Source organism: Amblyomma maculatum, chromosome 9, assembly GCF_055883805.1.
Source record: "Amblyomma maculatum isolate TAMU_Amacu chromosome 9, ASM5588380v1, whole genome shotgun sequence".
NCBI lineage: Eukaryota > Metazoa > Arthropoda > Arachnida > Ixodida > Ixodidae > Amblyomma > Amblyomma maculatum.
Window position 1 is genome coordinate 81,248,859 of NC_139352.1, and position 12,384 is coordinate 81,261,242.

At 47.3% G+C, this 12,384-nt stretch overlaps 1 protein-coding gene across 2 annotated transcripts in view; it reads left to right on the forward strand.

Annotated features, from left to right (window-relative positions):
* LOC146179570 (uncharacterized) overlaps window positions 1–12,384 on the forward strand; it is a 149,486-nt gene that overhangs the window by 126,107 nt on the left and 10,995 nt on the right. For both annotated transcript variants that reach the window (XM_084579228.1, XM_084579227.1), the window contains exon 2: window positions 9,797–9,972. In XM_084579228.1, the coding sequence (XP_084435354.1) occupies window positions 9,797–9,972 (176 nt within the window). The remainder of the gene's footprint in view (window positions 1–9,796; window positions 9,973–12,384) is intronic.

The window sequence follows — 12,384 nt, forward strand, 5'->3', positions numbered from 1 at the left end:
TTTCTTCCACTGGAAAACTTCCGAGGAACAGTAGCAAAACGCTAATGCCTCAAATCACTGGGCTGCATAATGAAAGCAGATCGTAATTCTCCTTGACTAGCGTAAGAATTACAGTAGCGATGACAATGCCGATCTAGTTAGTTATAATGATGATAGTAGCAATGGCAGTGATGGTGCATTTAGTTGATAACGATGATAGTTGTGTAGATTGGCTTTCGCCATTCCTGTTCTTAATAATAATAATAATAATAATAATAATAATAATAATAATAATAATAATAATAATAATAATAATAATAATAATAATAATAATAATAATAATAATTTGTTCACATGGAAGCGAAAGGCGCAGCATCTGTCACAATTGTTTCTGTGGGCACCTGAACCGCGCCGCGAGAGAAAAGAAGGTGGGAGTGAAAATGTTAAAACACAGTCCTGTATTATGGTCTAAATGTACCCTTGGTATATAAGAACAGCTGAAGAGAATATAGGAGACGCAGAAGATGGCACGAGCTGCTCAAACGCGAGAACATAATGGGCTGCGAGGCTAGCTTTCTGTTTAACATTGGTTTAACTGTGATTAATTATTTTTCTTTATTGCATAATCAAGCCATCTGAAAAGCAGAAACTCGAGCTGCTCATGCCTCAATTTCTCCTTGTCTAGCATCAGGACGCCATGGGGCATTGATGGGAAGGATAGCAGCGGCAGTAAGTTAAAAATAAAAACAATTACAAAAATATAATTGCAAAATGGCAAGAAAAAAAGAGAGGAAAATACAGATAAATGGTCATGTGTGAGGGGAGTGAAGCGGGATCCGGGCGAACAATGCTCGGGCTGCGGCGTGTGCACGCTCGGTTTCCTCTACCCTGTAACGACCAGGTACCCGTATTACATCTTTTTTTTTTTTTTTTTTTTTTTTTGTGAGGTCCGGTGTCTGTATTCTTCAAGATAACGTCAATTGGATGTCGATATGTCAACCAGCAGCTGCGCAAGCAGTTTCCGCGGAAATTCTGTTCGCTGAGTAGAAAAGTGGAGATTATAAAATTTCTCTCGTTTTTTACATGGCGTCCTATTTATATTGTACTGTGATGTATTGTGACTCATCTTCGATGTTTACCTTCCGTGACGGTGGTGTTATACCATACTAGAGTTCAACGCTTGTCAGGTACCTTGAATCACGCTTGCCGCTGGGGAAGCCTTGCATACGTGTTTTGTAACACATTTTGGACATGTGCTTTCTGTTCTATTAAAGGCCAAAGAAGTATAAAACATTTAAAACGATGTGTTTTCAACTTCAGTTTGGGATGACGCAGTGACTAATTGTGTTTTATGTGCGTAACCTTTGACTTTATTGAGCAAAAAGAGATTATTTCTTCGCTTTTTCTTTTTTTTTTTTTCGTGGCAGCACACTGCAGCGCCGCTGAGTTGTGCGTGATGCTCGCAGTTTTGTTGCCAGCAAAGTAAGGAATATTAATTTATGTTTGTTTAAATCGTATCGAAGTTCATTTTTCTTCCATTCCCATTGGCGGAGAAGTGCTCTCCTGCTCTCTGACGGTGCGTCGTTGCACCTGGACCGGGAGGTGTCACACCGGACGTGGCGTTTGTGCTTGGCTGTTTTCCCTCCCCGCCGTTGCTTACTTTTCCACTTAATTTAATACTTAATTTTACTGCTCAAGACACTCGCAATCTGCATGTTTTTTGTTTTTGTTTTTTTCCCGCGGCACTGCCGTGTTTTAGGCAGTTGCATTCGCTTGGGTCAGTTTGTCATAGGACGTCTAGTGTTTCGAAGCAGTACGTCTCGGGCGCCTTTTAGCGGCACAAAGCGATGGAAAAGGTTGCGCTTCGCTCAGTAGTAGACTATACGGCACCAGCGGTCGCCGGTAACGCTCTCTCCTCGTATCGTGCAGGTTATTAGAGCTTCTGTGTAATAGTGCGTAATAGTTCGTATCGATATAGCGCACCACTGCGACTATGTATAAGCCTACTCAATAGAGGACACCAGCGGTTCACCACTGCAATGGCGCACAATGTTGCACTTATTGACAACAGTACAGATCAGCAGTGCACTGCTTCACCAGTGCACAATATTTGGGCGCGGCTAGGTCTCTGCGCATTCGGTGCGCAATAGGGAACTTACGCACGACTAGGCGTCGCCGTCGTTGAGTGTCGTTTCGCGCAGCCTCCGACCGCGCCCGCTCGGAAACTCGCGGTTGCGTTCCGTCAATGCCAAAGCGCCGTTCGTTTCCTCGTGCCGCCTTTCCTCGGCCCGTTTATTCCTTATCGCGCTCTTCCCCAGTGGCGGCGGACTATTCGCCGCTCCTGCACCATGCACCCGCCCATTAATCAGCCGAGTGTCGCGTGCACAGCACACAAACCGCCCTGTTGTTGTGCGTACAGTTTCCCTGTGGCCTTTCTTCCTTCCCTGTGACTCGAGGGCACACAGACACACTGGTCCGAGGCCCCGCCCGACAAACACATTGTCTATGTGCGGAGCACATCGGAAGTCCGGCATCTGCTGGTCCGGGCTGAAGCAGTCGAGCGCCTCCGTATCGACCGTGTGTGCGACTTCCCTGCATTTTGAACACAGATGGTCTTGTAAGGGAGTAAAAAGGGAGTAACATGACCTCTCGTCGACACTTAGAGAGTGTAGGCTGCCCAAGCTCTGGGATAGATTTGCATATTTACATCACTAAAATGCGGAGTGCCTACATTTTGCAACGAAGCCAAACTACCTTCAAAACATGCAAAATTCTTGCAGTTACCAAGACCATAACCCGGATCTCGGCCTCCTGTAACTGCTAACCTCAAGGTCTATGTTGCCGCGGTTAGAAGCCTTCTTTCAATTTCTAACTGCTTGAAATTAATATGATTTAAAATGGAAACATGATTTTGTTGCGAACGGTGAACATTTCGTATATATATATATATATATATATATATATATATATATATATATATATATATGAAATCTACCTCGAGGTTCGGGCAGTATATATGCCCTGCTCTCTATGTTACTCCCCTTTACTCCATTTCTACTCCCTTCTAGGGTGACCTGCGGTTAGACTGCAGCACCGTTACGGCTTAGGTAAAATGCTTCGGCGGCTTTGGCTTCCTTCACATAGCTTCTAAGCAGTCACGTGCACGAGGTAGAATATGTAACCGTATAGCACCACTGTAACTTGTCGAGGGCTAGCATGAGCGCTCAGGTTTGTCCTAATTTTACTGGTGGCCTGTGATGTCAACATTAGAGAAGAGTGCAACGTGATTAGGTCAGCTTTTATAAATTGGTTATTTAAATAAAAAAAAAGTCCATTCCGGGCAGGTTTTGACGAATGATGCCACAAGCATGGCAGTACCGCTAGCACAAAGCACAGGTATGCGAATTACCCGCGGAGACGTCATCTTGGCGTGCAGCGAGGTTTTTCGGGTGCACCGCCCTTAGCCCGCTCTTAAATTGCGGAGCCGACTGTCGTAACGGAACATAAAACTTTCGTAATGAACATCTCATGCTTTTCACGCCAGTGCCCCCCCCACCCCTCCTTCTCCACATTTTCGTACCGTTGCCAGCGTGACTGGGTCCAAAATTAGCACCTGGACACATGCAATGTAAGTGCCTTGCTGGGACCAACAGAACAAAACAGTGTGATCTAAGCTCTGTGTTGCAGGGAAGGTGGGAATGCAGAAACAAACAGTAGTAATATAACAGGCTACGCAACGAACGGCGAGCTGCAGCTACTTCAACTGTTGCACCAAGGAGCAAAAGGACTTGGCCAAAATGTAGAAACAAATACACGGAGTTTTACTACAGCGACAGACTGGGTACTAGGTGGAAAGGAAACACAGTTTAGTGCGCGGCATGTGAAATGGTGTGGTTAACTACAAGTGTGACGTTGTACAGGAGTCACTAAACTTCACCTGGAAAGGGCGTTAGTCCATGTGGACTTGGATTGGATTGGTACTGAGGCTACCTTTTTTCACCAGGTGGACCATAAAGGTCCTAGCCAAGTCAATTCCCTATCGTGACGGAGTCTGTCCCGCCATGGCGCAACGCCACCAACACTAGCCTTATCCAGTTCTCAAGGCGTCGTTTGCTTGTCTCCACAGCCCTCTCATCCCGCTCTGTCGCATCATGTCCACCGCAGCGTCTCCTTCGTCAGTGATGACGATGATAATTACTACAAGGAATATTTTTCGCTTATACGTAGACAAGTTGCATTATAGGCATTTGGCCTCGGTCTCCGCGTACACCTTTGGTCAGAGACAGGTCGCCGTTTCCAAGCCTTTTAACCTCCAGAAAGTCGAGCACCTGCCTCATATCGGGCGCTTGTACCAGTTGGAAAACCAGTTCGGCCCCCTTTATCCACAGGGTTGACGACTGGGCACGTTGGTAAGGGTTCATACTTAACCAGCCAAAGGAGGAGACAGGAAAGAAGAGGACAGGACAAGGATGAACTAGCAACTGAATGTTTATTGATCAGAAGAAAACAACGAAGGCTCCTTCCGAAAAGCCCGCGCACAACCCAACCGGTGGAATGGCAGGAAATTGGGAAGAAGATGAAGAAGAAAATTCAAAGCCAATTCAAAGTCAAGGCCTAACTAACGACATTTCTAATAGATCAAATTCCTTATAATGAAGGCTAACCGACGCCTTAGCCACACACTTGTCCTCAGCTTTAGCAATGTAAAATGCTTCAATCAACTCTGCAGAGAGTTGGTTGAAGCATTTTCCGTCCGTGTCTTACTTTCTTCCGTCCTTCGTGTACCTTTGCGCTATTTTCCATCATGAATGTTAACCAACTCGCCCAACTTTCGGCATTACTTAATGCGCTATTTCATCAGAACATCGCAAGCGCACGGTGCCAAAATGGTGCCTGTCTTTGGTTGTTTGTTGCATTGTCTGGACTCGAGAATATTGGCCCGTAATTGGTCCAGGCTCGCCTCTTTAAGACTCGCAAAATTTCCAGCACTGAAAGCCGCGGCTCGCTTATACGCGGAACTCATATGCGTGGGGCAAACTTTACGTAACCCGGCTGCATAAATACCCTTCCGCGTATGGGTGACGGGGAGGGAGGCGGGGGGGGGGGGGGGTGTTCCTATGCCGTTTCAGAATAGTCCTCTCCCTTCCCGTGCGCGGGTCGGGCCGCATTTGGAACGACGCACGTTTTTAGAAGCGGCAGAAAGAGCCGCTTCCGTAAGTGTTGCATGACAGCTGGCCGCCGCGGAGATCACCTCTGTGTCATGCGACATAGCCCAACTGGAGGGGAAGTGCACCGTATTTTAGTGTGACGGAGGAGAACTGTCACTGCGAAGACACGAGACTTAAGTGTCGTAGCTGGTTCGCCTTTGTCGTAATGTGTTGGTCTTAGCCTACGGATAAAATGGCACCTTTTATCCCTGACAGTGCGAGTACACCCTGCACCTATTCCGTTTCCGCTCCGCCGTGGTGGCTGAGTGGTTTGCGCGATCGACTGCAACGTCCAAAGACGCCGATTAGATTTCAGCCGCGGCAGTCTGGTTTTGATGAGGATGAAAAGCAAGACGGTAGTATGCTGTGTGATATCAGTGCACGGCTTGTACGTCTAAATTATTCCGAAGCCTACCTCTAAGGCGTTCCTCATAGGTCATGCCGCTTTGGGACATTCCTGCCAGGGGCAGCCGCCCCGTCAAGCTGCTCTTCGAAGCAGCTTTTTAGCGGCTGCTCCTTTCCTTTCCTTGTAGTAAAGGAAAAATAAATTATTATTATTATTATTATTATTATTATTATTATTATTATTATTATTATTGTTATTATTATTATTATTATTATTATTATTATTATTATTATTATTATTATTATTATTATTATTATTATTATTATTATTATTATTATTATTATATCATGTACCAGTGGGAAAAAGCTGCAGAAAATTTTCTGTTATTACGGCAGAATTTCTGTGTGGTTTCTGACAGGAAATTTGTTATGACTACAGAACTTTCTGTAGTAACATCAGATTTTTCTGCAGTTACAACAGAAAGGTACTACAGAACTACAAACAACCGGAAACACTACAGAACTTCAGAAAAATCTGACGTATACGACAGAACTGCAGGATATTTTGTCGTATTTTTGACACGGTTCTGTAGTTTTTTCGACTGGGATATTTGTTCTTTTTTCCTTAATCGCTGCTCTCTAGTGAAACCCTTTTATATGCATTTGTGTATGTAGTAAAAGGAGACAGACGTATTTGCTTCCTTGAGGTTTTATCCGAATGGAAAAAGGTTTATACTGATTCTTCTCGGAGTATTATTATGCAGCAACGTTAAGGACGCGCTTGTCCGCGCGCATTGTGTATACTTATACACGCAATGTTCAGATTCTTGATAGAGGCGGCTCTATCTAAAGGCGTGCGTTGTTATTGCTCATATGTTGACGCCTCATACAGCAGTAGCTGACGCAACTATGACAGCAGGCAGGTGGTCTGCGCATACCTAACGGAAGTTACGGAACATCCCCTGGAAGCACGTGCGTCGCGTTTGACACGTAATCAAGCATAATAAAGACAAGCCAAGAAAAGGGAAGCGAGTGGAACGACAGCCGCGTGGGAAGCCGCCAATCGTTTCTGCCTGGCGGACCAGAGCCCCAAGGCCGCACCTATCACATTCACCGCGAGACAGGGGGCGAAAGTGCGCAAGAAGGGGGTGAGGGCAGCTTTTTCGGGACACACCGCTTCGGCTGGACCGCCGTGCAGCAGGAAAACCCAAACATGGGGCCGTCTCTAGCGCGCGCTCTCTTCCCCCGCGGAGAAACGAGGGAGAGAGAGAGAAAGCGCGGCTAACGTAATTTTCTCCTCCTCCAAACCCTTCCAACCTCCGCATCTTGCAGCGCCAACTATCTTTAGCCGCCTAACCGATTAACCCTTTCCCCTAGCGACCTGCCCTGTGTTTGTGTGCGCGTGCAAGAAGAACGGCTTCAAAGTGCGGCACAGTCCAGCAGTAGTCGCGGCCAGCGGCGGCATCGTCTGTGTCGCGTTTGCGTCGAAAGCGCACGTCAGCACAGAAGGGCTTTTGTAGGGTAAAAGAAGCGCTCGCCGCGCCAGCGCCACCCCGTGAGGGATCCTGAAGGCTTTCCCTCATGGCTTCGCCTTGACGTCGTCGTTGCGTGCTTCGCCGCACGGCACGCCGCCTCCAAGGTTGCGCCGTGCCTGGGAAACGACCAAAGCGCGCGGCGTCGTCGGTTTCAATGTGCCGCGTGTGGCAGGACTCTTGTGGTCGGAGCGCGCGCAAGAACTTTGCAAACGCTGTACGCTTCAAAATTCAGCAGTATGTTGGCCACAAGGCTTGGAGGTGGCTATTTGTCGCGTCAGCTGCCTGCGCTAGCGGGCAAAAATAATGGCGCTGAATGTTTCTTTTTTTTTTTTTTCACTTACTTGACTGCCTTTTGGTAAATGTGCCAACTCCTGTGGTTACTCATCGGCCATGGATTTCAGCTGCTGGGCGCGAGGCCCAAGGTTCGAATCCCGGTCGGGGTGGCTGCATTTTGGTGGCGGTGAAATGCCGCGTGTCTGCCTCCACTACGGTGCCTCCGTCTCTCCGCATTCACTTTGACCCCGCATCAATTTTGACCCCCCTTTCATCCGTTCTTTCACTGCGCTGTTCAGCTGCCCACCAGGAGTGAAAGAATTACTGCGAATTTATTTCCTTTGTTCCTGCAGCATTTACGTCATTACAGTTTGCGTGAATATGCGCACTACTAACCTACTGATCTTTACTAAATGCGCCTTAAAGGTCAGTGTGCCAGCCTACAAGAATACCGAATTTATAGCTCCCACCTACAACCTTGTCTCATTCACAAATCTTTCATTGCATCCTGGAACCTAAAGAGACGCGTACGTGTGCCTAACGTGGCCACCATAAGTTCCTAAACATTCACGAAGGTGGCGCTCGTGTTGTTCGGCGCATGAATGAAAACTACCTTCGGCTGTAGCTCAGCCAGCACGCATAATGTCGAAGCGAGCATTTGCTTTTTTTTTTTTCCCCCACACAATAAGCAGCCATAGTAGTAGTGCGCCAGGCATAGGCTTGTCTGCTATTCTGGGCGCATTAAAGCGAAATGTGACCCCTGGAGTGACATGCACAGTGGTGAAAGCGTCTCTGTCGGGCCCGTCTCTGACAGAGTAATGAGGCTGGCCTTTTCGCAATTTTCGTGACCAGCCCTGGCATCAAATTTGCCTCCCGTCGGTTGTGTCGCAAGCCAATGTGAAGGTACTAACGGCGCGGTTTCAAAAAAAAAAAAAAAAAAAGAGAGTAAACAGGAGAAAAAGGGGAAATATAAGAGAGACGGAAATATGGGATCGGGGTGGCTATTTTTACCAAGTCCTTTAGACGTGCGCTCATAATGTATCATCGTGTTTGTTCATTCTTCCACGATAGCGGTACTTCGCTAACGAGAAACAAAAAAAAAAAAGCAAAATGGCAGCTCTGCTTTCTTTGGCTGAAGTCTGGGTCAGTTTATTTGATTTACAGCGCATATTTCTGCCAATGCCTGTCGACGAGTTGCGGAACTGTTCTGGCAGCGTGCCCCGTGAGGCAATACTGGCCGCGCGGAACTATCGGAGAACGGAAGTTGAGTTCAATTCTTCCAGACGTCTTCGCAAGCTTTCTTTTATTGGCATATCGGCTGGCCTTGTGGTTCGCAATTATAATTTATTTTCTTATTTATTATTATTATTTTTTCCAATGCACAGACTCGTTGTTTCGCGCAGCTTTTTTTGCAGTGTACGGTTGCGTACGGTGCAGTCGAACGTGTATTCTTCGTAATTTGTTAAGTTGGGCTCGACCGCGTGACACTCTGCCCTAATGGCTGATGTCAATAGCCATCGAGAATAAAGTGCCGAATACACATGCTGCTGCTCCTCGTCGGGTGCACGTGTCGTTGTCACGACAACCACATACCGCTTTATAAAACACGAACTACAGCTATGTGTTCCCCTTTAAAATGTATTTGCAGCGCGTGTGTTTCAGGTGACGCCGGCCCAGCAATTAAAGGAGAAACGGTGGAGTTTGGGCGTCAGGCGCTCTCAACGTAGCGATTGGGCTCTGTGCCACATGTGTTTTCACGTTCCCGCGCGAATTGTCGTTCTGCTTTCCAGTTTTGCTTTATCTTCCTACCATGATCAAAATTATGTGTAGCGCTCTGTTACGGCATTCACGGCGAGAACTTTGTAAGCTTATCTGACGTCATTTTTAACTTATAACCGCTCTGCAATATTTGAGCAGCGGGAAGTGTCAGACGAAATAGGCGTTTCTGAGATTTTTATTTTATTATTATTTTGGAACAGCATACAGCATCGTGAATTGTATAGTCGGGAGGGTGTTAGATTACGAATGTTTAGATTAACTAACTTAGCGAGGAGCCTGTATGTACTCTTAGAGGCTGTTATGAAATAAGCGAGACGCCCCTTACTGAGTAGGAGCACTCGATCTTTTCTATACCGGGCAGTACAAGCAACAAACAAGAATCATGCTGACGGATCAACGGAGCTTGTTCACGTTGTATACTTACCGCGTGTCGTTAGATTTGACGGTTTGTTCTTTTTTTTCCCCCTTCAATAGCCATCCAATCGCCCATAGCCGCCTATAAGAGGGCATTCTAGCATGGCAGTGTGTATTGCAGAAAAGCAAGCTTTGCGGCATTGTTCGTGTCACGCTCGGTGTGGCTTCCTAGCAAGGGTATGTGTTGTGCTGGAGAGCGTGCTTCGGGTACTGGCTGTGGCTTGTGTGAAACGTGCTTCAAGATCTGTCTCCCTCTCTCGGCAGGTCGCGACCGGCTCAAGCTGCAGCTGTGCTCGGGCGATGAGTCCCTTCCGTACCCTCGGGGTGCGCTGGGCGAGCTGTCTCCGCGCAAGCGCCGAGGCAACCTGCCCAAGGAGTCGGTCAAGATACTGCGCATGTGGCTCTACGAACACCGGTACAACGCCTACCCGTCCGATCAGGTACTTTGCTTTCTCGGAAGCACCGAACTGTTCTATCACGCTGTTGAATATTTTAAGCAGCCGTCGATAGCTTAGCCCATTTCTAAGGCCAAAGCCTTTAATGGCTCATTGTTGTCGTCAGCAGAGGTGTCACGCTTTTGCGGCGCTCTGATTGGCTGAGGTGGGGATGACGTCATAGAGGTATATACCAATCACAGTGGGTACTATCGTTTGGCAGGCGCTGCCAACTCGGGTCTAATATTTCACATGGGAGGATGATATCAGAATCAGCCTGCCAAGATGTTATCTCTAGGCCACGCAGACACGCTCATACGGCGGGAGGTTTATATGTTGGCTGGTAGCTTACACTATCTAGTCATTCCGATTCAGGCATCCGTGTGGCACTTTTTATTTGGCGCTTCCTCAAACGCCGCAGCACACAGCCTATATAAGCAGTGCAGTAAAACCAGCAATCGGCGAAGTTTCAAACAAAGGCTTTCGCCTTATCGCACTTTAGTAGGTGCCACAGAAATGTTTCTTTTGTACTCTTGCCTTATACTAAATTAGTGCAAGTATTTACTAGTACATATTTAATGTTTTCGTGGTGCATTTTTATTTAGTTTAAACTTACAACTGTACCTACCGCCTGCTTTCTATTGTTTGACAGTGACGCATGCAGTATTGTAAGTGAATGACCCATAGCTAAGTCTGCCATTTGTGTTTGGTGCTGCGACCCCCCCCCCCCTTTACACTATCCACACTACTGCTATTTATTACTACTACCCATATCCCTGCTACCTTACTTTCTGCCCTCTCAAACAATCCAGGAGCCTGGCGGCCCGGCAGCGGTAAGCACGAGGCTGTGATCTGTAATGTAAACAAAAAATCTGGTCAAGTTTTTGGGCCGCTTTTACTTATTCGCACCGAAGAAGGCGGTACATTGTGTTTTTGTTTTTTTTTTTTTACTCTTCTGCCATTATGTACATCCTGAGCAGGGAGCGTCAACGTGGGCGACGCGCACGGACTGTTAGAACAAATTCGTGAAGAATTGTCTCTTCATAAAGGGCTCCACGTCTGCCGCAATATTCTTCATGCCCTTATCTTCCTTTATTTTCATTCGTCGGCTCCTGGCGGCAAAGTTTGCTCAACGTTGGTCAAATATTTAGGGGAATCCCCCAAGGTGGAGTAGATTTGTAATAAGGGAGTAATTACTCATTGCATCCACCCAAGCGCAGCCATACGGCTACAAAGGAAAGCTATACAGCTTTCTCAGAAACTTCGTGGTTAAAGAAAAATTCGTCCTGATCCGGGAATCGAACCCGGCACCACCGCCTTTCCGGGGCAGTCGCTCTACGGACTGAGCTAACCAGGACGGTCAGCAAATCAGATGGTAGGGCAAGAGCGAATTGATCTATAACTCGAAGATTCCCACTTCGAGTACCCACTGATTATACCCGCTTCTGATTATACCTGATTATACCCACTTCGGCCTTCGCCCTGCAGTAGGTATAATCAGGCTGCTGATGATGATGATAATGAGTATACATGCATCGTGCCTTGTCGCTTCGCGCTTATTGGAAAAATATCAGAGAGAGAGAGAGAGAGAGAGAGAGAGAGAGAGAGAGAGAGAGAGAGAGAGAGAGAGAGAGAGAGAGTTTTCGCTGATGCAGTCGTAGGGGCGCGCAGGCCGCGTCGTGCTGAGCAGGCAAAAGTTCTCAACGTCGATCGTCGAAGCGCGGACGGAGTGAGCGTGTGTGTGTTCCAGTGCAAATAGGAAAGCTCGGTATGAAAGACGCAAAATAAGCGGAGAAAGAAGTGCGACGCAAGGCGCGGCTCGGGTTGGATGAAGGTGGAGGGGGGGGGGGGGAAGAGGCGCGCGAACACTGGCACAAAGTTAAAGGAGACGGGCAGGTACGGCGCACCTTGCGGGGAAGAACATATCGGTACTGCAGGCCGCCCATTTGCTCAGAACACTCGTGGTGGCAGAAACACTCCTGCAGAGTCAGCATCTCAGCTCTTGAAGATATGTGCTTGTTTTTTTATTAATATTTATTATTTTATTTCCTCTTACCGCGTTCCCTGCTCCCTTTCTGCTCGGTACGAAGCTAGCGTTTCCCCTTTTGTTGCTTTCTTTCTTACTTGCTTTCTTTATGTTCCTGGGGCTCAAGGCGGATATTGCAGTCAGTAGTGTAACCGCCACAAAAATAAAGAAAGTGGTGTCTCCCTCCTTGTTCGATTTGGGGGAACGGAAGAACTGCATTACATTCGCAGTCGAAATCCTGACGGCTCCATTGTAGACACCACTTGCCGCTTGGGAGAGTAGCGAAGTGGGGACACGGAACCGCAGCGACCGAAGTCAGAAAGTACCAAGTCGCGCCTGTTGGTTGCAAGTGTACTGTAATCCACATAGATGCACGCTCTAGGCCTTTGGTC